General features: G+C 38.9%; 4 protein-coding genes across 5 annotated transcripts; 2 read left to right on the forward strand and 2 right to left on the reverse strand.

The window, feature by feature from the left end:
- Window positions 1-4,329: 4,329 nt before the first annotated feature.
- On the forward strand, window positions 4,330-6,062 carry rab9b (RAB9B, member RAS oncogene family; the record flags this gene model as incomplete). The annotated part of the gene is made up of 2 exons (XM_079249649.1): window positions 4,330-4,411; window positions 5,374-6,062. Exon 2 carries the CDS (start codon window positions 5,454-5,456, stop codon window positions 6,060-6,062), a length of 609 nt encoding a protein of 202 aa, XP_079105775.1. The 5' UTR covers window positions 4,330-4,411; window positions 5,374-5,453.
- Window positions 6,063-8,833: 2,771 nt separating this feature from the next.
- plp1a (proteolipid protein 1a) lies at window positions 8,834-15,120 on the reverse strand. 2 transcript variants are annotated; one of them, XM_079249522.1, is made up of 7 exons: window positions 15,000-15,120; window positions 13,316-13,502; window positions 13,029-13,185; window positions 12,628-12,796; window positions 11,406-11,479; window positions 11,246-11,311; window positions 8,834-9,314 (listed from the first exon to the last, which is right to left on the reverse strand). In XM_079249522.1, the coding sequence occupies exons 1-7, from the start codon at window positions 15,001-15,003 to the stop codon at window positions 9,150-9,152; spliced, it is 822 nt and encodes a 273-aa protein (XP_079105648.1). In that variant the 5' UTR covers window positions 15,004-15,120; the 3' UTR covers window positions 8,834-9,149. The 2 variants fall into 2 exon arrangements, with proteins under 2 accessions (XP_079105648.1, XP_079105647.1); XM_079249521.1 differs by lacking the exon at window positions 8,834-9,314 and adding an exon at window positions 9,323-10,853.
- A 2,627-nt stretch (window positions 15,121-17,747) lies between these two features.
- On the reverse strand, window positions 17,748-20,745 carry pcdh20l (protocadherin 20-like; the record flags this gene model as incomplete). The annotated part of the gene is made up of 3 exons (XM_079250180.1): window positions 17,748-17,813; window positions 17,894-20,248; window positions 20,698-20,745. 3 exons carry the CDS (start codon window positions 20,743-20,745, stop codon window positions 17,748-17,750), a joined length of 2,469 nt encoding a protein of 822 aa, XP_079106306.1.
- Window positions 20,746-22,015: 1,270 nt separating this feature from the next.
- On the forward strand, window positions 22,016-25,852 carry LOC306763641 (regulator of cell cycle RGCC). The gene is made up of 5 exons (XM_079250502.1): window positions 22,016-22,095; window positions 23,023-23,187; window positions 23,947-24,027; window positions 24,691-24,753; window positions 25,330-25,852. Exons 1-5 carry the CDS (start codon window positions 22,074-22,076, stop codon window positions 25,335-25,337), a joined length of 339 nt encoding a protein of 112 aa, XP_079106628.1. The 5' UTR covers window positions 22,016-22,073; the 3' UTR covers window positions 25,338-25,852.
- Window positions 25,853-26,217: the final 365 nt, after the last annotated feature.

The raw sequence follows: 26,217 nt of genomic DNA on the forward strand, positions 1-26,217 counted from the left end.
TTTAATTACATTAGTGTTTTTACAAAAATACATGTTTACTGCATGCAAGCTCTAAATAACCAAAAGGTTGGAGGGACATGACACATTTTAAGCCCAACATAGTATGGCAACTATTTAGGTTTTAAAAAAAAAAAAAAAAAAAAATCTAAACACATTTTTTCTGTTGAACATGCTAACATGAAAACTACATTTCTTCATCCTCTCAGCTGAAACGGAGATCTATTCATTGAAGCTATTTGCGTATGCACGATTGGTTCGACATCATCAAATCAAGATGCAAATGAAAAATTCTGAAAAGGAAATCTGTCTTCTTGTGGAGACAGTATAGAAAACAACAGTGAATTATTCTTATCAGAGTCAAGTTCTGAAACCTCTGATTCTTCACTTACACTGATTCTCATACACTGATGAGCAGACATGCAACACATCTCACTTTGGTACACATCTTTTAAAACACATCACTACATAAATCTTTGAACCAATTTTGTCCTCTGTCTGCCTTTGTGCCAAAAACATCATGAAGATTGTCATGAAGATGTATTTTGTAGACTGGATTTTACAAGAAGAAAAAGGTTTATTTGTATAACGATTTGTTTAATATATAAGGCATGGAATACACATTTATAAGGAACATTAGTTGTAAATATTAGAATTGTGGTTCAATCTAATTGATTTAATTCCAGCCTATGTAAGCTTTTTGTGAGTAAGCTAATGAATAGCCTCTTAAAGTACCTTAATGCTGAATAATTGCTTGGTAGTCAAGAATTAGGAGCTGGTGTGTAGTCGCCATTTATGTGTTTTTGTTTTCTTTAATTAGAAATGGCTGTTATATAAGTAATTTGTTGTGTATTATCTGTTAGTATAAGTTATATATAGAGAGAGACAGCTAGCTTATGCCATGTCCGGGAGAGAAGCTGTGTGGCGTTTCTTTTTTTTTTTTTTGGGATTTGGAAATCAGTGCCAGATGGTGTGATGGGGAGTGAAAGGATTTTTTGACCACTTTAAACCATTTTGTTGGCTTTTGTTAGCTTAAATGAATGTATAGTACAGCTTTTTTTTTTTTTTTTTTTTATAGCTTGTATTAAGGTCCACTTTCATTTATTTTGTTTAAAGAAAAGTGAATTATTTATAATTTTCTAAATCCTTTCCCTTTTTATTATTTAACAGTGCAGACGAAACTATTATAGTCCAAGCTGCCATGGCCTTTAAAGTTATAGGCGGAAAAGACTGGTACACTTGTTCTAGGATCTTTTCTCTCAAAGGGAGAAAAATCAACACTGAAAAGAAAGCTGGATTTTAAGATTTTATTCACCTAATAAAGGACTTCAAATTAATGTTTAAAGATGATTTGTCACTTGTCTAAAGTATATTTCTTCTTTATTTAGGAAAGTTTCATTATCCCACTGCATTAAGGGATCATTTCATTAGATTATAGACTGAGCCTTCTCAATTCAAATACGTATTAATTTACTCACATTAAAATAGGACATTTCAAGATTTAAGACTTAACATTCCTGTATTTGTCCTGCAGCGGGGACAGGTCGCCAACTTTATGGCGCAACAGCAGCAAAAACTCACAGAGGGAAAGGCAGTCAGAAATGCAAGTCATGGGATAAAATAAGAAATAATATTAAATGCAGAATATAAAAATAAATAGAGACTAAAATAATCCAACATAGTAATTTCAACAGTAAGCAAACCTGTATATATTACAGAAAGGATGCATATCAGAGAACATACATATAAATGTATAATATTCCAGGTATAAATCTAGTGCAGCCATTGTTCAACTTTTATAAACATTTTTTACCTCATGTTTTAAGTGGGGCACTATTTACCAAGCAAAACTGTGATAGTGGGAAACACAGCATCAACATTAAGTGGAAATGTCAGTGGAGAGGATCTCTGAGCTTGACTTTAAGTTTCTAGGGAGACGGGCCATAACACTCGAAAGCACTTTGCAGAAACTGGACGAGTTGCATCTAAAACACGAACAGGCAGATGGAAAATGAGCACAAGATCAGAAAATCAATACATTAAATTTGGTTGCTTCACAGAGAGACAAGTAACCTCATCACAGAAAATGAGCTAAATAAAGACCACAAGTCTCACCAGCAAATGTCATGTCAAAACAATGTTGTCTCATAGTCGTGTCAGAGGATGAGAAACGGTCTGAACTACACAGGAAGCCAAAAAAACAAAAAACAAACAAACAAAAAAAACAAAAAAAACAACCAACCAAACAAACAAAAAAACAAGTGTTACAAGTGTTTCACAGTGGATGATTTACAAAGTGGACTGTATTGATAACTTACAGTTTTCCTTCTCTGGCAGTAACTTGGGGAGCTTATTGTGTTTGAAGGTAAACAGCATACACAATACTATAACTGTGTTTTAAAACCAGAGTAAAAAATGAGAAAGTCCAATGTTCTTGACACTCAAGTTGAAGGTCCTCAGACAATACTGAGATAACATAAGCGTCCCGATTTAAGCAAACCTGCAGGGTATTTAGAGCTTAGGTGTCTAAAAGTTCATTCCATCCAATTTTTACCAAAGTTCAAGTTCATTCTGATTTCTGTTCTTCATTTAAAAAAAATACAGAGAAAAAAGATGATAAGTTTCTAGAATGCTTCAAAGTCAACACACTAATTATTGAAAAGTGAGGGTATCAGCACTGGTTATAAAAGGAGCATTCAACAGTGACTTTTTTTTCAACCAAGGATGGGTCACAGCTCACTCTGTCAGAGGATCATGAACCAGTTGTGAATTAATGTACTCAATGTATAATTTCAAAGAACTTTAAAAAGCACAGAGCATAACATTGTACAGAGGTTCAGCATGTGTGGGGATATCTAAAACTGCCTAACCTGAAAAGGTCAAATTAAAAAACTATTTGTGACCATTACATTTTAGCCTGTAAACTAATACTGTATGTGAAATGTTTGCTTGGTCAGTATATGACCAAGTTGAGCTTAAACAGGACTACTCTGAAAACAATTATTGCTGACTAAAATCCAATGCTGCATCCAGAAATCTAACCTGAAATTATACTAGGAAGCGGAAGCTATAAATCATCTCAGCAGACTTATGCTAAATTATCTAAGCACAAGCTCTTCTCAAAAGGACAGAAAAAAGAATAACACACTTGTTTGGGGAAAAATTGGACAAAGGTCATCAGGTTGTTATGTGTCAGTGGTGGAAAAATATACTTTTTTGGTATCATTGAGATGTGTGGTTATGCAATGTGTGACTTGCACATGGGTAAAGTAACCATACTAAGATGTATTTTAGAATTTTATACACACTCTAACTCACATAAAACTAAAATTCTGGAAAGTCATTCATCAGCTGGAAAATGACAGCTATAGTTCCATACGACTCGTAACAACATAGCTTTATATTCACAGAATGCTTGTGTTTGGCTAGCCCATCTGCAGTCCAGATCTGTTCCAGATTCAAAATATATGGATTATTACGAAGGGGAAACAGGTATCACGAACTGCTGAACTGGCAAACTCTTACTTAGCAAGGATTAACAGATCCTCTTTGCAAAACTGCAACATTAGTATCCTCAGACACCCAAAAAACTAAAAGAATAACTAAATGAAAGGTATATGTAACACAACAGAAAACACTCCACTCTACATTATTTGTGTTTATAATGCTGACAACTAATTCTTTCATTCATTCACTTAGGGTCGTGGGGAAGCTGGAGTTATCCCAGCAGTCTTTTGGGCAAAAGACAGGGTACACCCTGGACAGCTTGCCAGTCCATTGCAGTGCACAACTAATTCTTGATTTGCTTATATTCTCTAAATACAATAGAACCGATATGGGAAGAAACATAAAATAATTAGTGTACCTTTTCAGTTAAAAAAACAAAACAAAACATGTGTCATGTTGCATGCCATCACTTTTCTCACTCCCTCTCTTGTCACAACTTTAAAATAAAGCCCGCCAGAGCCCAAATTAACATAAAAAAATCATAGAATTAATAAGATGTTATACAGGAATGTACATTTCATTAGGGGGAAATTAGAAACATAAAGTACTGGAAAACCAACTCACAAAAACAATATTACATATGATATAAGGGTTAGGTGTTTCTGGTGGACACTGACTAAGCAAGTATAAAATCCGGGGATTGGGTTACTAATATAATTTTGCATCATTTTTTCTAAAACTAAAAAAAAGAAAGGAAATAGAAGAATACCTTTGGACAATCCACACATCTTACACATTTGTATTTTTGTTGTTAGTAAGGAAAATAATCCGACTGGCTTTAGGACCTTATGTTGCTTGGGCAGTGTGCACGTGCAACTCCTGGACGGGAGGGCGTACGTCACGACACTCAGTCACAGTCAGATGCGGTGGACCAGGGCAGACCTCGCAATATTGAGTCAGATACAAGGTGAGTTAAAACACATATTTATGTCATATTTAAAAACACATATTATAACACTGCTACGTTTGTTTAAGATAAATATAACCCATCTTTATTATAGTTTTAGCTGCTTTTACACTAAGGCTAGCAGTTAGCTTGACCAGGACGGGGATGTCAACAAGCCGTCATACTAGCCGGCTAGCTTGCTAAGCTGCTACATCGCTACACATACGGCTCATTGCATTTTGGAGTCGGATACTTGTTTCGGTTCCTTGTTAATGTCTCCACTGTAAAACTACTTCCACAGTTTCACAGAAACCATCAACGACTGAGTTGAGGCAAAGTTACTTTCCCTCCATGCATTGTTGACAACAAGCTGTGCTTGTTTGTGTTTTGCGCAAGTGCAGCTGTCGTGTCCAGGGTCACTATTATCTCGCCACTGTTGTTGTGGCGTAGGACTTTAAAAATATACTTTCAAAAGGATATATATATATATATATATATATATATATATATATATATATATATATATATATATATATATATATATATATATAAGTTAATATTTATGTTCAGAGCAATTACTTAAACATGCTCACTTTCCACAGAAAAGTTTGTATTTACAAGCATGATTCAGTATTTTGTATCCTATAATACACAGAAATGGTGCTGCCTGACTAAGACCTTTGACAGACATATCGGTCTTTCATTCTGTTGCTGAAACTAGTCTGCCATTACACGTCTCATGACTTCCATAAATAGTTACATTTCCAGTTAAAACTGATATTGTTTCATTTGAAACATCTTTTCTTCTTTTATTCATTAAACATTTTTAGTTCAGATTTATTGGAATAAACCACAGGAGACTGAATAATTTCGGGTTTAGATGTTTTCTGATGAGTCATCATAGTTTCCCAAGATATTTTTAATTTTTTTCCTGGTTGTTTATTATTTTTGTGGTTTTTTTTTTCTCTCTTTTGTTTTCACAGGTTAAAGTGACCCTGGTCTGCCGCCAGGCGCAGGGGCCTGAAACCCACTGAGGAGGCCTTGCAGGGTGGAAGGAAGCAGGATGAGTGGGAAGAGATATCTTCTGAAAGTAATCCTGCTGGGAGATGGTGGAGTAGGCAAGTCCTCCTTGATGAATCGCTATGTTACAGACCGTTTTGACTCCCAGTCCTTTCATACCATTGGTGTGGAGTTCCTCAACCGGGACTTGGAGGTGGATGGGCATCTGGTTACTCTTCAGATCTGGGACACAGCTGGTCAGGAGCGCTTCAAGTCGCTGCGCACACCCTTCTACAGAGGAGCTGACTGCTGCCTGCTTACATTTGCAGTGAATGACCTGCAAAGCTTCCAAAACCTTGGCTGCTGGAAGAAGGAGTTCATGTACTACTCTGATGTTAAAGACCCTGAGCGCTTCCCCTTTGTGGTGCTTGGCAATAAGGTAGACATGGATCAGAGGGAGGTGGGGGAAGATGAAGCTCGGGCATGGTGTGAGGAGAACGGCTGCTGTCCTTACTTTGAGACCAGTGCTAAAGATGACACTAATGTGACTGCAGCATTTGAGGCAGCTGTCAGGGAGGTTCTGGCTGCTGAGGACCAGATTGATCATGCACTACTGAGCAGTACCATTGATCTGCATGGTAACCGTAAAACCTCTCGAACATCTTGCTGCTGATAGTACAGGTCCTTTTCCTCCTCGTTCTGATGTCTCTGGCTGAAACTTGCCAGTGTGATAGGTTTTAAGATCAGGTGATACATTGTTTATGGTACACAACTTTACCATAGAGTCAAGGTACTGAATACAACATCCACTGAAGATAATATGAATGAGTTAGAGCTGCTTTGAGGAGGGTGGTGTTGGGTTTCAGCAGGTGTCTCGTTGGTAAAATATTGCTCATATGAAGGTACAAACAAATTGGATAAGGCATACTTGTACAATCTTTTGTGCTTTATCTGCTTTGAATGATATTGCACAAAATGCTTTTACTCAGCTTCAGCTTCTACATTCTAATGTGATCAAGCATTTTCTTCACATAATGAATCAAAACAGTGAAAGAGAGAATATATCGGCTCTCTCTTGCAGAGCACAACGTAATACTCTGCAGTAGTTTACAGCTAATCTTGAAGCAGCTCTATCTGTCCATATACTGATTTTCCTGAGGTTTTAAAACTATCTTCTACAACATTGCATTATCTTGTAATCAGTTCTTATTAACTTATTTATTTCTCAACGCAACCGCTTTGTGTGAATGACTAACCTCTCATTGTTGAGTTTGAGGTCTCCCAGCATTGCTGTGCTAATAAAATCAAGGTACATGACTTTAAATAATGGCATTGAAAAAGATTCTCTTACTTGTTTTCAAAAGGAAGGGAATTGTCATTTTTAAATTTTGCAGCAATGACAGACTTGGTACGAGCCAATGTGGCATGCATTAATTTGACTGATGGTTTTGTCTCTGCACTATTTTCTAGCTGGATGTGTCAGGGAATCAACAATTATTTGTTTTATTTATTTTTAGCCTGGGACCATTTATTTAGCCAGGTAGGGACAGTTTTATCACATTATTTTCTGGTAGTACTGCCTCTTGTAGTTTTGATAGTTTTTTTTCTCTGTGAAGCACATATCCGTCCTTCAAAAAATTTTTTTTCATTTTACATTTGTCAAATAATTACATTGGGCTTTAGTGTTTGAACAGGGACAGATTAAAGTTGTTTCCTTTCTGAGCCGAGGAGGTTGCAATTATAAATGGCATCTTTGTAATCCTGTGTCTGCCTTGTTGATTACGTAGTAGGCCTTAACATTCCAGTCTTTTAGCCTTGCCTTGCCTGAGGGTCTCCCCGTGCATTACTGATAAATGACATATGCCTTGTGCTGTCAGTGCGGTCATTACAGGTCTCGGGTGAATGTGAAATAGCTTGAATAGAGTCATTACTTCCAGGATGGGGATTGTGCATCACTTCCCTCTCCACTTAAACAGTATTTAGTGAAACAATCTCAATATTCCAACAACTAACTGTTTATTTCTAGTTTTCAACTGCACAGTGCTTATATGTCTGTATTTATGTAATCATTGACTTGCTGCAGGTATGTTCATTTTTTCTGCCTGATGTGATTGTTTTTCCGGAGTGTGTTTGTTTTTCTGTGTAGTTGTAAACTCATCTGTGATTAATTCTTCAAACCAAATCAGTATTATTACAATTTTGGTTTCCAAATGGTATTTTCTGTTACACTTCTTCAAATAAATCTTAGAAAATGTTTTCATCTGATCACTGCACAGAATTGTTCTGCTTCTCATTACAATACTGTGTTGTTGCACCCACTTGTGCTATGTTGATATTTTCATTTGTCGGCCTCAGATGACACTGTTTACCTTCCGAGTTACAAATTTGTGATATTTCACTGTATGTTCAAACTGATGGTGAATATAAGAGATTTGATTAGATTCAGGGAAAGGGAATCTAATCCAATCAGGTACTGTTATTTTCGAAACGGTAGGCTCACGATAAGGTTTATTTATATGAATGCTGTTCCTCATAACTTCTGAGGGAAACTTTACTGTGAACTGAGTTGGGCATTGTCAGAAATTTAAGTGGTTAGCTGACGTTAACTCAAAGCAAAAATGAGGGCTGTTAGCTTTGACAGTGTTAATGTGTTTTGTGATTTACCAAGACATTGTGTTACTTACAATACTGTTTGTTTTATCCGATTTGGACAAAGTTTACCTGAAAGCCACCTTACATGAGAATCTTACACCCTGGCATGTGCCAGTGGCAAAACCTTCAATATATTTTTTATGTTTCTGTAATATTTATGAATGTAATAATTTCTGTGGTCTGCTAAAATTAATGGCTTATGTAAATTGCAAAGTGCATTCATTTTATAATGTTGAAAAATGACAGTGAACATCTGTTTCATGATCAGTGCGCAACCCATGAGAGTGATTCAAGCTGTGCGAAAGTCAGACTGTTCATCTTGATTATGCGTTGATCTAATGGACAACTTCCCTTACTCCTCTCTTTGCACTACTGAGGATATGACTGCAGGGATTATTCTCCAGCGCTTGGCCTAAACAAAAGAAAAAAAAAAAGCATCACACCAAATGGAGACACCAGATATTGTAGAGTTTTTGTGACTGTACCCTAATCACCACAAATTTCTTCCAAATTGAAAAAAAAAAATCCTTTACCAAATTTTTTTACGCATTGTCAAATGTTCTGTTTCTGTCCATCATCACAGAAAAATGAGAGTAAATGTGGATGGTAAAATTTGACTTGAAAGTGCTTCTTGCTTGGATTTCATTTCATGAACCCCGAATGTCGCTGAACGACAGAATATTTTAATCAGAGAAACTGCAATGACTGTTCCTCTTCATTAAAAACAATGATGAAACCTGCACTGCATCTTTATTTTCCCTTCATTAAAAGGATATCAAGCATGCACTGCACACAAAATCAGACCTGGGCAGAGAAAAATGCAAAGTACTTTCCAAAGTACATATTTTAAAATTTCTGACTAGGGGGAAATTTTTAATACAGACATTGGATACATGCAGGAATCATACAAAATAAGCATAAAGTATTGAGCCCAGTTCAGAAAAGCAAATTGTCCAACTTCATTTGTACCAATTGACAACTTAACATCAAAATAAGGAAGGGAGTCAATTTAACAAACACTACAAAGTAATTCTATTAATCTGCAACTCTTCACAAAAAGGTATTTTTTTCTGAAAAACTAAAAGCTCCTGCAGCAAAACAGGTGCTGTCAGGAGATGTCAAATGTGTTTGCAGGGTATGGGGAGCACAGTGTCCCTCCTCTGTCTCTCTGCATCCTCCTGTACAGGTCATAACCTCTCCTCTCCTCTTTCACCCTGTGCCTTAGCATCTTCAGATACACCTGGTATACAGCCAAGTGAAGGCAACAGTGCACCTGTGGACACATGGAGAGAATACAAAAAGCCTTACGAAGCAAACAAATCACCCTGCCCCCTGTATGTGATGGGGAGCCGAGTATGGAGCCAGTTACCCACGTGCGTTTTCACACAGACTCCAAAAGGCAGTGTATACAGCCTTCAAAGTATTCATATTACCAGATCCTACATAACTGACACATGCACACATACCGTACTCAAAGAGACAAAGACAAAAAAAAAACCAACAACTACCATATAGTTGCAAATCCACCACTTACAGCTAAGTAAGATTTCACCTAAACGAATAATCTACTTTTATGTTGCAGAAAATAGTGTTAGTTTTACTAATTAAAATCATTAGTGAACTAGGCTACAATAACATAAAAAAAATGTGTTATACAATAACTACAGCAATATTCCTAAAGAATTAGAGACAAAAAGCGGTTCTCTCTCAGGAAAAGTACCTTGTTTATGCATGAAATAGCAGGAGGAACGCACCTCAGCCATCTGTTTTGGTCTAGTATCACAAAGTTACTTCATAAAGTTAGCACCTAGTGCTTTTGTAATCTCACAGTTATGAGAAACAATTTCAGACCTCACTAGATCTAAACAACACTGACCCCCTTTGTCAGTAAGACTATGGAAATAACCTAAAGTTCCTTTAAGTCCCCATACTCTGAATCCATCTTTCCTATTATTCAAGATGAGGTGGGTGGGAGGGTCATGCAGCAGCGTGTAGCTGTGCATATGGTTGTGATCCCAGAAGAGCTGCATTGAGGCTTGACTGAGGTCTAACCATCTCTTTGTCCTGAAGGCCCTGTCCCTTGACATGTAATATAACCCCTTGGCAGAGGCTCATGGCGCAGGTGGCCCTCAGAGCTGGCTCCTTATTGGGTAGCTTTTGAAAAAGGCAGTTCTCCATTGTTGTAGCTTTTCTCCAGCCCGTGAGAAAAGTCCTGAGGTCAGTGTGAGACTTCAGATGCATGCTTGTCTGCCACCATGGTAACCAGATGTGAAGGGTGGTAGCCATGGTAACCTCTAATCCCCTGTTCTATGTTAACAGCTGCTACTACTTGTACATGTTATAAAATGCTGATCACTGACGTGTTAATTCATTAGTGGCATGTTATCTGTGTCTTGAGTGGAGTGGGAAGCAGAAATTAGTCTTCAACACTATCTTCAGGTGAGCAACGATTTAAAAAAAAAAAAAAAAAAAAAAAAAAAAAAGTACAAATATTTTACTGATGTGACAAGGGAAATAAGGCTTCCTGTGATCCAAACAGCAATTAGACCAATAAAACAAGAAGAAAACAAATACCCTCATAATGAGTAGAAATATAAAAACACAAGATCTTTAAAAAGTCCATGATCACAGGTGGTCTAGTGCAGATGAGAGGATAGAGGTGTTGTCATCCTTTTAGATCCCCCATGTCGTTGATAAAGTGGTGACAGGAAGTAGACAGGAAGTTGGGTGCCTAACAACGTGCACCTATGCCCTTTCTCCCAAGATACCGTAGAACTGCAAAGTTATAGGTGGTTGACACAGTATAGGTGAGCTATGAATAGAACAGAAACAGGAAAGAATCATAAAAAAAAGAAGCAAAGAGAAGAAAAACCCATAACATCCCAGAACTCTGCAAACAAAACATGACTGGAAAGCTAATGGTTTTAACTTGATAGCTGAAACCACAACAGCTTCTGTAATGAAGCATGTAAGTATAATGGGTGCACCATTTGCCTGCATTGCTGGAACACCACCAGACATTACAGCGTTATTATGATGCTTGTGTCAGCTGACAAAGAGGAACAGAGCGCAATAGTACAAGAGTCATCAGTCAGGGAGGCCTGAAATGCTTTGCTGCCTACACTTTCAGCGTCACTTGGTCACATCGGCCATAATGCTGTTCTTGTACCCAGAATTGGCCTCAGCCTCTGCACACTCACTCACCAGAGCCAAGAGAGTGATGCCTGCGCCGGCGAAGGCAGCAATGTACAGGTCATAGGTCATTCGATACTGACAAGAAGAAATTTTCATCATTCATTAGTGATCATTTCATTTCATGTCAAGCAAATTATTAAATGTGAAAACAAAAAACACAAATTGCTACCTCTCTGGTTTTGCAAACATTGGACAGGGTCATACCACAAGCTTTCCCCGGAACTGCATTCCATGGCAAGAGCCCTGTTTAGGAACATAAAGACATCGGGTCTGTTATGGAAATGGACACTTGTTTAATTTCCCCACCCCCATCTCTTTCAGCCTAGTGTATTTATTCTGGATGGCTTAATTTGTGGTTATTTTTCCTTGTCCTCACCTTTTGTTGCTTTTTCTCAATATCATCTGACAATAAAAAAAAAAAAAAGAAGACCCCCTCCCTATATGAATTGAATAAGATCAATTATTGTCCTCAACATTTATAGAAACAATTTTGTTTCTATAACCATGTCTTCATTCTCTGATTGCAGATTACTGCACATTTGATGTGTTAGTGAGTGTTTACAGCCTGAAGACAGGATATGAGGGACTGACTAACAAAAAAAAAAAAAAAAAAAAAAGAACAGCAGTGTCCATGTTTATGGTAATGAAACAAACTACTCAGCACGACACCGTGGCTCATTGTGTTGCAGACGTGTTTTCAGCTACGCCCTAGGGCTCTAGCAGTGGAAGTGTTGCCTTGCAGGTCTGTTGGCACTTTGCATCTCATCAAATGTTGGCTTGATTGCGATGGAGATTTTGTATAGGTTTTACTAGTCCTTAGTGTGTAAATGAAATAGACCATTTCTGGTTTTTAGAGCAACATCTCAATTACAGAATGAATTGCTATGAGATGTGAGCCAAATATCCATATTCCTTTCCAGATATTACTTAATGTTTCTGACTTTTTCTCCGGTGCCACATTCAGGTAGACATTTTGAGGAATTGTTCAATATGAACAAATCTATGAATCAGCCACAGCTAGAATTTAATTTTAAGGCTGATTTAAATCCAATGTTAGCATGCTAACCCACTGAAGTGAGAAATAGCAAGCACACAACCACTTTTATTGTCATATAAATAATGACAAAATTACATTAGAGCATCACAACACTGCAATAGTATATTAAATAAAGTGTATGGTAATAAAATGCAGAAACGCACACATCGGCACCATACCATATGCACCATAGTAGGAATGACTACTATTTATGTCACATCAGGCTTTGGTTTCATACATCTGTTTCAGTAAAACTGTACTCTTCACAGAATTTAGAGAAAAATCTGAATTTTCCCATGAATGGATACAGCCTATATGAAGAAGCAGCAACACATCAGCATGCACGAGATATTACCGTACTGCCTTGCATCAACGCAGAGCTGGTTGATACTTGCTGGAGTCTCAGTCAGAACATCAATGGTGTGGCAAGTTGCATCCATGTTGTAAAAGAAGTAGACTGGCAATGCCGAGAAAGCAAACACCAACAGCCACAGTACAGCGAGTACATACGTCATCACTATAAACTGTACAAAGAAAACCATAGTAAGAAAGATAATAAATATCCAACTTCATATTTCTTTTTCTGTTAAACTTTACTTATCACTCAAACATACACACTGTACTAATAACTGCGTCTCTCCAAAGCTTTAAAGGACACTTAAAGGACACTTTTCAGCACCCACCAGGGAACGATATGTACATTAATCCCACCCACTTTCTTGTCCCCTTTACTTGTTCCACCCTAGGCCCTCTCACCGAGGAGCTGAGGCAGCGGCCACACATGGTGCTCCTGAATTCTCCAAAGGTTTGCTTGGCAGCGCTTGTGGTGTAGAAGCCCTCGGCCAGCAGTACAATGCAATAGAGGAAGAAAAATGAGGCCAAACCGTAGATGACATACTGGAAATATTGAATGCTATGAGGAAGATAGAAAGAGGGAGAAAAAAAAAGAGAAAAACTGTGTTATGCAGAATCTAAGCCTTCAAATGAGAGTTTTCAGCCTGAGAGGAATCACTGATGATATAAATGTAGAAAATGTGGCTTACATGTAGGCAAGGGTGATGTAGTCCTGAAGATTGCGGGCAAAATAAGTCTCTACGAGTCTCTCTGTCTCTGTGAGCGCCTGGTGCCCACAACCGCAGAACAGGGCAATGCCAGAGAAGCACAGCAGTGTGGCAACGAGGGAGCAATATGGCACCCCACCCAAACAGCGCATACAGCAGTCGTAGCAACCTGTTAGTCAAGAAATAGCAGCAGACCTGAAGTCAGGGCATGTTGTCAACTGATGCACTGCACAGCAGAAAGAAAAGAACACAATGCAAACTATCACAGTAACTGGTGCTCTTTGTAGAAACTGATGAAAAATGTGCAGTAAGATTTGTTTCATGGGATGAATTCCACACAAAATTATATTAGTTGGAAAAGCAAGTCTCCAGAGTAAATGAAATATTTAATATTTTACAAACTGGGAAACCAAAACAGAAACTATCTACAAGGATGGAAATTACTAGTGGCAATGTAAGATTACAGCAATCTGAACCAATTTCTCCACTATTCATTTTGCAGCTCTGTGCCACTCTGCAACTAGAAGTTCACTTGTTAGAGCTGTGCATTTTCCTCCGAACTGATGTGCCGTTTGGATGGACGCCAGGGGCTGCGTCTGCTCTGACCCCACCTCACACCCTGACTCCATTCACAGCACAGCATGAGGAGTGTGAGAAAAGAGGGAGACAGAGAGAGGCAGCTTTTGTGACTGGGGAGACAACAGTCTTTGTCCCACAGGATCGTAGGGGCACAAGGGCCACCAATGTCAAGCAAACAAAGGCCAGAGGAACCTCTTCGCTTGACACACACACACATGCACACACTCAAGACTTCCTTGTGAGGAGACACACGGGAATGGGAAAATGATAGTAGGGAACTGCCAGCAATGGAAGAGGATGGAAACTTAAGCAAACAATGCAACTGTGTACATGTGTGCCATTACACACTTGCATGCTTGCATCCACACAGAGGAGCACAATGGGGGCAGACAGACTGTGGTTGGTACCATTACAGTAAACACAGATGGCAGGAAGGGGCAAATAGATGGCTCTTTAATGGAACACGGCTTTGTTTTATGTCTGGGTGAGAGAAGCAGAAACTGTGACTACTGTCATTTAGATAAATGACTTTTCACAGTGAACCCAGCAGCCTTCCATTACTAAATGATCAAAGTTTGCATAAGTGCACTAAGAAGTCAAAATACAGGCCTAAGTAACAAGTAACATATCGGCTAAATTACATGTAAAACATCTTAACATGCGTGCCTCCAGACACACCTTGTCCCCATTAACTAATCAAGACACCATGAGTTTGTCTGACCCACCGCGGCCTGCAGAGTTTCACTTATGGCCCAAAAAAACTGATAGAAATAATCTGCTTGAAAATGCAAAGCTTAGGGCCAAGTTCGCCTCTCTAGAAATTGAGAAAGACTATGAGGGAAAGCAAATGCGACAAGGCTCTAGTGAAAGTAGCCCTGCCATCTCAAGCATGAAATCTATCTCATATCAGTGGCGCATCAGTCGGTGAGGAGCTGCCCTCTAAACTGACCAAAAGAAAAAACTTATTAACTCCCAGCGCCCTTTCATTGTCCTCCTGATATCAGGCTGCAGTCACATACAACCAAATTGAGATTTGATGGAAATAATATATAAAAGGCAGCAGGTTTTAGGTGCTGCACGTTCTTACCCATGTCTGGAAGGATGCGTTGTGGACTTGTTGACTACCGCCGCCTGCACCGCAGCTGGTCCGCTGATGATATGCGCCTCTCGCCCTCGGCCCCCGTATATCAATCTCAACTCGCGTTCTGTTCCCCCAACAATGGACAGACCCGCAGATGACTACTAGTGCAATCTTAAAGAAACAATGTCGCTTTTCAATGAACTTCAGGGCGGGGAATAATGAGGAGGTCAGGGTTCTTAAACTTGCAGACATTTAGTAAGTTCATTGTTGATGCCAATTTGCATGAGAGCCAAAATGCGACTTCTTATGCAAATACACAAGTGGGCTGTTTTTTTTTTTTTTCTTCCCATGGAAAAGTTTTCTTCTCAAGTCCATGTGCAGTGACTGAAATTACAACTAATGTGCAAAGTATGTTTTATTGATCCAGTGTGCATTCAGATACAGTTAAACAAATGATAACTTTAATTTGAATAATATGAAAACAAAAACCATGTGCATTCATATTTGCAAAACTAAATATTTAGAAAAAAAATGAAAAGAAGTGACAGAGACAGGTTCCATGTTCTGGTTTGTATTGTAAGTAGAAGGGATGTGAAATAGCCTGAGAGTAGCCAGTAGACTGTCTGGTGATGCTCTTCGGACTTAGGAAATTGTCAGATCTTATCTGACTGCAGCGTTTGAGATACAGTGCTTAACATGAAAGGTCTGAAATCTGTTCTGTAAAATCTGATGTGTGCTTTATCGCTGCTGTCTTAAATGCTTCCCTACCTTGCCATGCCCTGTTAGTCATATTTTAACATGGCACTCACAAACCTTTAATGCACATAAAAGCCATATAGTCTTTCAGGCAGCATCTAAGGAGCAAAGAAGGGAAAAATATTTTCAGCATCTCAACAGCTTTTTTTTTTTTTTTTTCTTAAAGAAAGTTGTGCAGATCCATAATTCCCCAGCATCCATTCATATATAATCCACCATACTCTGGTCAAATCCAACTTCTAACCTACAATTTATATGTTCAGTTGAAGAAGATGGCAAAAAAAAAAGAGAAACACACATTGGTACAATGAGATGAGCTGTGAGTGAAGCAGGGCAGCATGCAGCATGGACACATCCCTGATTTCAGGCGACCTGACAGTGGCAGAGTGAGAGACTGTCCTCTGATTCATCATCACCCCCTGGCCAAACATATGAAAGAGCAGCCAGGTTGGGTTTCATCTGTGTCCAGTAGATGGCAGACTCTCTCCTGTCACAGCATTCTGTTTAACAGTAGTTCAATATCACAACAGAAAAGATGTGCAAAAGGTAATTTTCTTTTAAAAAATAATCTATACAGATGATATGATATTAAAAAAAAAAAAAAAAAAAGAAACCATTTAAAAACATGATTGTCAGGCAGGTCTGGAACACACTGATTGAAAAAAAATACAGCAGACCAGCTTTAATATAAATTTGTTTTAATCCAACTGAATCTGTGACTGCTCTTGTAAAGCAGCTAGTTTAATTTGCAATTTGGTTATGGAGCTTTTCATTTGTTCTCAGTTAACATAGCTCATCTCACAGTGCACCTCCTATTAGATTATTTATTTTTCAGCTGCTAGCTCAGAAATCCTCAGAGGCAGCACTCATGTTATACAAGCCTTGTTCTCCACTAACCAGGTTGTTGTACATTGTGTTTTACAGGCGCTATCTCTGTGCATTTCTTTTTTTTCTCCCCATTTCTCTTTGCATTTAACTGTTGCTTTGCGCACAGGCACATTGGAAGGATTGCTTAATTGCTCAAAATAGTGCAAAAAAACAAAGATAAGTTTTGATCTTTCACTACTAAAACAATTACTCATCCCACTTGGCACATTTCCAAATATGAAAACACCTTACCCTGACTCATTTATATTTAATGCGTTGCTTAACCTGTTTTTGATCTCAATTGTTCCCTACATACATATTTTCAACATGAGATTTCCTTGAACTCAGTGCAATTTCTTCCCAATCATCCAGTAATAAGGCTGTTCAGACATGTTGCATGTTAGCGTTTGTGTCTTTTGGGTGGGATCCAACAGGTTGTGTCAGAAGCTGTGTTATCAGGTAACGTGTGCGAGGCAGAGACTTGAGATGTTGGTGTACTTTCCCTCTGCCACTGCTCACCTGTCTGCAGTCGCTCTTTTCTCCCTCAGCTCATCTCATGGCTACTTCTTTGTAGACTTTCAACACTTCTCCACTGAAGGAACATTAAACCTCTTTGTGTGTCTTAATACGGCAGAATCCCCATCACTCAGAGTCAGACATCTGAGAGAGACCCAATCAACTTAGCAAATGATTACTTCAATTTCCCTGCTTGCAGGGGTCATGGGCAATAATCCTTAAAGTGGTTACAGGCAATGCTGATATCTTACCAGTGACCTGCTGTGATATGTTGAATCTTTCAGCGGCTGCAGTGCATACATCACCTGTGACAAGTTGTATCTATAATGTTAGAGATTCTGTAAAACACATCAGGAACAAATCTAACTGGAAATACTTCTCTTATCAAACAACCTTTTCTATCCTATCATGGCGACTCTGAAAGAATCCTTATCAGAAACCTGACTCTTTCTCAAGAATTTCAAATATCTGATCTTTTTTTTGATCAGACTCATGCAATGAGCAACAGAAATGCAAGAAGTCTTAGACAAATACTTGAAGATGTTTAATTCTCTACCTGCTTTTATTGTTGGAATTGTGAGATAACTCTTTTGATTGCTTTATTTGTCACAATATTTATGTTTGAGTCTGAGAGGAATCTCGTTCTCCACCATATTTCTCCTCCTCTTCTTTGTTTGACTTCTGTTTTTCAGACATATAAAAGTTGTTAGTGAAAAAACAACAGATGCCAGGAACATGCCCAAGCTAATAAAAAATATCACTCGATCATATGTAGTAGTTTCTGTTTCACATATGGAAGCTTTTGAAGGGCTTTGAATCAAGTCAGATGACCATGTCCATTCAGGCACTTTGTCCAAGTAGCAGTGCTCCGTGCTGTTGTTGACCAACAGATTTATCCAGACGGTGGTGTAAAGTGGTGTTGGTTTCCCACTGTCTCTTACTACAATGAACAGGTGATGCATTCCCATGTCTTTGTGAAGAAGCTGCTGAGTTAAAGTGATGTTTCCTGATCTTGAGTCAACATGAAAGGGACTGCTTTTCTGCAGTGGCTCTTTTGCCACAACAGAGTACGTAATCTCTGAATTCAGACCAGAGTCCTCATCGATAGCATAGATCTTTGTTACCATAGTACCCGCTACAGTACCTGGAGAGACGGCGAGGCATGAAGAGTTGCTGCTTGGAAGGATCACTTTTGGCTGGTTGTCATTAATGTCCTCCACAAAGACGGTCACTCTGGCAATGGAAGTCAAAGCAACCGGATGGCCATTATCGCTGGCCAATATGTAGAGCTCATGGCGGTCCTTTGTCTCGCGGTCCAAGTTGGTGGTGGTGCGTAGTGTTCCCTGTGTGTTATCCACAACAAAAGGTGCACTGCTGTTAACAACCTGCAATCCTATCTTCCCATTCTCCCCTTCATCTGGGTCTTTTACCTCTATCTTTCCCACCTGTGCAAGTGGTGCTACATTCTCCGGGATGAAAAAGATAAAATGAGGGGTTCCCAAAACAGGTGCATTATCATTCTGGTCCAGAACATGAATAATTACAGTGGTGTGAGACTCCAGTGGGGGAGAGCCACTATCTTGTGCAATCACAGTAAGTTTGTACACAGCCTGCTGTTCCCTGTCCAGTGGAACCAACACAGAAAGTTGACCTGTCACAGAGTCCATGTTAAAGATGGCAGACGTGTATTTGTGCAGCTTGTAGGTCACCCTGCCGTTATTGCCACTGTCTGCGTCTGAAGCGGACACTCGCAGCAGTGACATTCCGGGCTGGTTGTTTTCCTCCACTTCCAACTGGTATTGAGACTGAGAAAAATGTGGGGCATTATCATTGACATCTGCCACCAGCACCTTGATCTTTTTCCTCAGTGATGAGATTACAGATCCTTCAGCTTTACTCCTATGCACTACCACAGAAATGCTATGCTCTTGTTTCATCTCGTAGTCAAGAGACTTTGATGTGGAAAGTAGATATTTGCCATTCCGCAGGCTCAAAGAGAAAGGCGCGTCACCCTCCATGGCAAGAGATGAGCCTTTAAAGCTGCTGTCACCCTCAAGCTCTAAAACAGCTAAGACAGTGGGGGGCTGGTTCTCTGGTAACACCATAGTCTGGTTTTGATGTTCAACTATGAACCTGATCTTGATTGTGAGCTCTTGGTTCACCTTGGGGAGCACGGATATGGTTACCTGAGTTACTGCTGGGGGGCAGTGAGGACCAGTTGCTAACACTTTCAGCACTAACTCCTCAGACTTATCACTGTAGAGGTCTTGTGCAAGTTTGATGTGCCCAGTTTGACTGTCGAGGCTAAAGAGCTCCTTGACTCTCAGAGAGACTTTGGGACTGAAGGAGTAGATGATGGCAGCATTTAGGCCTATATCTGGGTCTGTGGCTGTGACCTGAGTGATCTCCATGTTTTTTAGGGAATCTCCTTGGATGGTGACACTGCTTGGGCTGTCGGAGGTAAAGCTTGGGCAGTTGTCATTAACATCTGTCACCGTGACTAGCAAAGCTGCTGATGCATTTAAGGGGGGATCTCCACAATCTGTGGCAACCAGCTGCATCAAATAAAAGTCCTGAGTCTCCCTATCCAGAGCTTTTCGAACATGTATGATCAAAAGTCTGTCTTCCTCGACTTTTAAAGTGAAAACGCCACCAGAGCCTTCAAGGTGGTACTGCAGCTCTCCATTAGAGCCAATATCCCTGTCCAGCGCTTGGTCATCCAGTAGGAAGCTTGTCCCCACAGTGACATCCTCAGGCACACTCAGGTGAATTTCACTATTTTCAAAGTGCGGTGCATTGTCATTGATGTCCTCTATGATCACAGGAAACTGTATAAGGTCTCCTGAGGGCCCCACAACAGCATTGTGCAGAATAATACATTCCTCATCTTTTGTTTCCTTAGGGCAAAGACCCTCACGATCCATCTTTTGCTCAGTAGTATAGATATTCCCAGTGTCCGTGTCCATCCGCAGATACTCCCGGGAAAGAAGCTGGTATGGTGGAGAAAAATGTTCCCACAGTGATCCGACCAGAGTACCAGGCTCCAGTTCCTCTGGGACTAAAAACTGTACAGAGCCACATGTGATCTGCTTGATGTGGACCACCAGCAGCAGACTCTGGCGGAGAAAGCAAAGAAAAAAGTCGAACAACCACTTTATTTCCTTTTAAAAATCTACTTGTTTTCAATTGCATTTCATCTGAACCTGAAAGAAGTTAAGGAGATATTTTACCAGACAGTGACAACGCTTAAACTTCATGGCTGAGTGAGCTCTTTGAAAAGCAGACAACTGTGCAATGATGGTAATGTGATGCCTCTTAGTTATCTTCAGACAATTACTCTCACATACAAATAACACAAGGCAATTTCTCTAACATATTTGCAGATATCTTAAAATAAAAATATAATATCTTTAAAATGGAGAGTACTTGTTAAAATACATAGTATCTTACTTTATCTGATCCAACAACCTTTCAGGAGCTCTAGCATTTAATACATTTACTTTTTATTGTGCATAGACAGAAATAAGATGCAACTAGTAACAATAATGTCTTCTGACTCACTGACCTGAAGCAGTCCAGTCCAGTTCATATTATAAGGAGTCCCATGGCCCATTGCCCTTGTGCATGTTACCCAAGTACCTCAACAGCAAGTGATCACCAACGACGAAGCAGCAATTTAAACCTGCCGAGCTGAAGGCATAATTCATTGATGCCCCTCCTACAACACTTTCTACAACACACTACTTTCCAACAAGCACATGGCATTTCCAAGGAACAAACAGGTTTACCTGCATGAGCTTGAACTTGTATTTATGTAGTCATTCCTGAGCAATATGTCTACACAAGGTTAGTTCCTTCTAATCCATTTTTAGCCACACCTAACCTCCTTTTGTCCATATGTTTATTTTACTGCTCCTTTCTTTTGGGAAAATTTAATTTGATGCACAAATCTTCAGATATATATGCTAAACAGAAAAGGAAAAAGTAACTGCTTATGAAATGCATCACCACATTTTAAGCGGTGATGTTGGATTTTTGTACTTGACTTATCTGACAAGTCTCTAAAATCTGGGTTGATGTTTTAGCAATCAAAAAATATTAAATTTCCTAAAAGTGTATATATAACTGTTTCCTCAAAAGTTTTAACATTACATATATACAATACATATATGTAAAAATGTATATATATATATATATATATATATATATATATATATATATATATATATATATATATATATATATATATATATATATATATATATATATATATATGTTGAAATGAATTATGAACAAGTTCACATGGACAATATGTTTGGCTTATTGTTCGGCCTATTACATGAGCCTGAGGGCTTTTAGTTTCCATATACTTATAGACACACAGGCCCCCAGTCTTAGTGTTGAGGGGCCTCTATAGACAGAACGGTGTAGTGCAACAGTCTTCGCCCACTGAGCACATTCTTGTTATTTCGGACTTTTTCCTGCTAAAGTGTAATTTATAGAAGCATCTGTACCACCGTCAAGAACCGCGGGCCTTATGAAGACTGTTGTGATCTGAGAGTACAATGTGCCAGTGTATAATAAATCCTCTTGCCTGACATTTAATTACCCCGCAAATGACAACAAACTGTTGATTTAACAAAGTTTCCTCCTTTAGTTTTACAGAAGAATGCGGAATACTTCCTTAACTTCAGTTGCGTAGCGGGTTATTCCCGTCTTGGTCACTAACGCAGATATTTCCCTTCTTTCTACCCACTTTTTTTTCCACTTACAGTAGACTTCTGAGGGTTTTCTGCAATTTGATTGGCTCGTCAGGTCCTCGGGTTGAGAGGCTGCAGAGTATGGGTAAAACCTCCTTGTTTCCTGTCAGTTTCAAACCGCTTTGAACGCACGCAGCAGCAGCAGCAGCAGCTTGGTAGTGTTGCATTACATCGTTCCATCATGTCCTCAGACATTAACGCCGGTGAGTGCGAAGACTTGACTCATTAATCTTTGAATGATAGTTATAGTGATCATGGGCATCAGTTTAACACTATTAACACGTTTTATTTTATTTTCCTTGAAAAGAATGCTAATATGATTTTTTTACATCACTATGAGTGGATGTAAAGCGCAGGTCCAGAAAGAGAATGAACATTTTAAATAACTCAACTTGAATTTCACACGTGTTTCACCCTTGTCCATCTGCTGAATAGGCCACATTTAAACAATCAGTATAGATCTTTATTTGATCTTACTAACATCACATCTGTAATGAGAGATCTTTAGCTTGACTTAGATATTTAAAGTTATTGTCATTGCTTTCTGCAAAGTTCACTCTTCTTTATTAAAATGTTATTATTTTCTCATCAAACGTTAAATAAAGTTGTGCTGATGTTGAACTTAACATCTTGTTTTATGCAGGAGCCTTTATTTTAAAAGTTGCATAAAATGTTGTTTTGCAGCATCGTATAGGGCAATAAATTGATCTATGGTGTAATATATCTAATACAGTTGTTTTGTGAGCTGTCTCTGTTATATACTATATTGTCTGCTAGGCTTGTTTTTTTTTTAGTCTGCCAATTATTCGATACAGCTTACTGGCAAAAGAGTATCAAAAGCTGTTTTTGCTTCCTCTAAGGAATATTATTTATAAGTTCTAATGTTCAAACAATCTTGAAGTAAAAAAAGAAAAAAGATGCATGCTTTTTTAGTTATGGTCTTTAAATATATATTTAATACCTCAAAATTACCCACAACTTTAGATAGGCTGCTTTTTTTTTTTTTTTTTTTTTTTTTTTATATTTATCTTACTTCTTAATTTGCTGATGACATAAGTTGAGACGAGCTTCAAAATTTTCTCTCAGTGGAGTGTATGCTTTCTTTCCAACTGCTGTCATATTTTCCACAGACTTGGAGCTGGAGCTGGGTGAGCTGCTGCAGGAGTTCCAGGATGTGGTGGAGGAGCTGAAGGCCCCCTCTCAAAGCAAACAGCATGCTTACCAGCACGTGCTGGTTGAGGCCAAGACTCGTACAGGGGTGGGGGATGACAGTGGAGTCGAGGACTCTGATTACAGTGAGTTATATAAGGATATATATATTATTTACAAGAAAAAAGATAGGAAAAAAGTATATACATACACACATATATATATATATATATATATATATATATATATATATATATATATATATATATATATATATATATATATATGTATATATATGTATGTATATGTATATATACATATGTATATATATATATATATATTTTTTTTCTTTTTGTCTTTTTGTCAATGGGAGCATCATTTGCTGACGAGCTACGATATATGTTGTCCCTGTGGCCACTTAGTAGAGCTCCTTCATCAGGTCAAATAACTACAGTGTGGTGCTTGTAATTTGCATGAAATCAGTGATACAAGTTGACACATCCCTTTCCTGTACACCAGAACTGACTGTACTTCTCATAACAATAGCCATGTTCTGGAATGAGCTGCAATTATGGATAACCCATCTTTTTTAATAGCCTTTTATTCCCTCATATTGCTGCACATTTGTAGACAATTATGAGATAAAAGAGGACTTTTATTTCCTGCTCCCATGTGTTATTATTGAAAGTTTGTTGGCCCCCACAATGCTGCTTTCAAGTTTTGAAGCTGGCACATGGGAGTCACTCACAAACAGGCAGTTGCCATCAGTGTATACATGTTATTATCATCATGTGGGGCTCTTATTTTGTTCTATTGTTGTTGTTATTATCCCTGATCATTTATATGCTTTGCCCCTAAGTGTTTATTATCTCCTCTCCCTCTCTCTTCCACCGCCCCCCCCCCAGGCAGTGAAGCTTCCATGGGAAACAGTCTGAATACCAGCGAGGAGGAGCTTCACACAGCAGGCGTAACGCTGGCACAGAAAGGTACTGCAGCCTCTTATCAGCCCATCTCCATCCAGATACTCCCCGTTCTTACAGGGATCGCTATCACTTTTGCTGTGATCACAATCACAACCACACACAAACGTTCTACATTAGGCTCAGAGCGCTTTTGTTTTTACACAACAGAGCCCCTCCTGCTGCGACTCTGACGTCTCAGCACCTCTCTTTCAAAGTCTCCTGCAGGGGTTATTTCTTCTGTTTTGTAGTGGGGAGTTTGGCTCAGGCATGAGTGCGTGTGTGTAGATAAATGAGTGTTGTTATATTCTGGTACATTTACATGACTGTTAGATTTCAATGGGTAAAAACAACAAGCTGACCAGAAGGTCGCATTTGCTCTGCGTGGTTTTATGAAGAGTAGCTGTGATATTTACGACAGATATCCTGGTGGGATCCATCAAGCTGTTGAGATTTAGAGGCACTTTCATTTTACTTTTCTCTTCAAAAGAGACTAGGAATGTTTTAAGTCAGTCGGAAAGCAGTTTAGTTAATATGTATTTCTAGGGCCTAGATGATTCAAGCCAAAAGAAATGCCACTAAACTAAGCTGTGTTTCCCCATCAAAAATTTTCCATTGCTGTTTTTTTTTCTATAATTCCTTCAATTCTTTTTAAAAAAAACCAAAAAAAACACTTCTGTCTTTCTACAGCCAAGCTGGGAGACACAAAAGAACTTGAGAGTTTTATCGACATGTTGGACCGGGAACTTGCTGGTATGTATTTCACTCAATCTTCTCTTTATTCTCTTTGTGCCTAAGCGGACAAGCCAGCCGGTTACAGTTATGTTATGGTGGCAGAGACACAGAGAGAGTATATCGTTGCCTACGCATTGGAAACAGAGAGTGGAGCAGAGCCCACTTTTGTTTTCTTCCCTTTACTATCCTCCTCCTGTTTATCTCTGAGCACCTTTTATGTGCAAATACCATGTCTGGGGACTTGGTGGACTAAATGCCCTTTTGTGTTAATAGCATACTCGACTACATGAGCATCTTGATCCTCCTATCAGCACAGAAGGAATGGTGTGCTTTAGAGACCTGTGAGCACATGCGTCTCCCTGTACACGGGCAGGAGACATAAAGAACAAAACATACATCCTCTGTTATCAGTAGTCTAGACACAGTTGAATGTTGCAAATTAATCATTGCTCCCCCCTGTATCTTTACAAGACTCCATCTATTATTCAATGCATGCTTATGTGTTGAGATGTGCCTGTATACTTTTTATTTTTTAAATAGGTTTTTTTTCTCCCCCCTCTCCCCCTCTCCTCTCCCTTCCCCCCTGTTCTGCAGAGATGTGAGCATAGAGAGAAAGCAAGTCATCTACGCCAGAGCAGATCTGATGGAGCAAATGCTCCCTTTGCCGCCTCAGGGGAAAAGGTTAACTTCAGAAATTAAAAGGGCACTCCGTTTCGAAATGCAGGAACACCCACAGACACCCCCCACGGCAATGGTGTGTCCACCCGGAAAGACGACTTCCCTGCATCATCAGGTCCAGGATGTGTGAACTATTCCTGAAAATATACACAAAAGCTTCCATCTGTCGGAGCACATAAGGAAATGCTGCCGAGATTACAGTGAACATGTTTTTGCCACATTTAAAATTCCCATAAATGCAATGCCAGTAAAGGGCCTTAAATCTTCATAGCCATTTACATTTTTAAGGAAGCTGAGCTTTGCAATATTCAAAATTACAGATGGCACTTTGGTTTCAGATTGACATGATAGACAAGGTCTATATGCCGGCATTTCAGTGTACAGTTATAGTTTATATTCTTCATATATGTGATTTTGTATGTAAATAAAGTTAAAATATATTTCACTTGTTTTGGTTTCATTCTTTCATTTTTTCATTTAACTGTTTTTTATTTAGTCTCCAACTATACAAAGACACCATGATTTTTCTGTATTTTAAATGCGGATGAGAGAGGACACCACTCTTGCCACAGAAAACTAGTTATACTTATTATGCATACACCTTCACAGTTATAGTATAGTGCTTGTATGATAATCTACATTTTAATAGCCCCTCATTCATCTATCCTTGTTTGCCGATTTGCTCCGGAAGTCTGTTATGATTGTGCTACGAGTTTCACTTCAGCCACCAACTCAGGAAAACCACAAATTCGGCTTTGAGCACATGACGATAGTTTGAAGCAGAAGTGGATTAGTTTTGCTGTG

This window comes from Telmatherina bonti (assembly GCF_933228915.1).
Source record: "Telmatherina bonti genome assembly, chromosome: 12".
Taxonomy (NCBI): Eukaryota; Metazoa; Chordata; class Actinopteri; order Atheriniformes; family Telmatherinidae; genus Telmatherina; species Telmatherina bonti.

What these genes read in the sequence shown, in the direction of transcription:
- plp1a (XM_079249522.1), bottom strand. An exon ending in ATGTTTGCAAAACCAGAGAG is followed by an intron (nt 11,312 to 11,405) that starts GTAGCAATTTGT and finishes TCTTCTTGTCAG; the next exon opens with TATCGAATGACCTATGACCT. An exon ending in GCATCACTCTCTTGGCTCTG is followed by an intron (nt 9,315 to 11,245) that starts GTGAGTGAGTGT and finishes ATGTGTCCACAG; the next exon opens with GTGCACTGTTGCCTTCACTT.
- LOC306763641 (XM_079250502.1), top strand. Translation starts at nt 22,074, where the DNA reads ATGTCCTCAGACATTAACGCCG. An exon ending in GTCCTCAGACATTAACGCCG is followed by an intron (nt 22,096 to 23,022) that starts GTGAGTGCGAAG and finishes TATTTTCCACAG; the next exon opens with ACTTGGAGCTGGAGCTGGGT. An exon ending in CGTAACGCTGGCACAGAAAG is followed by an intron (nt 24,028 to 24,690) that starts GTACTGCAGCCT and finishes GTCTTTCTACAG; the next exon opens with CCAAGCTGGGAGACACAAAA.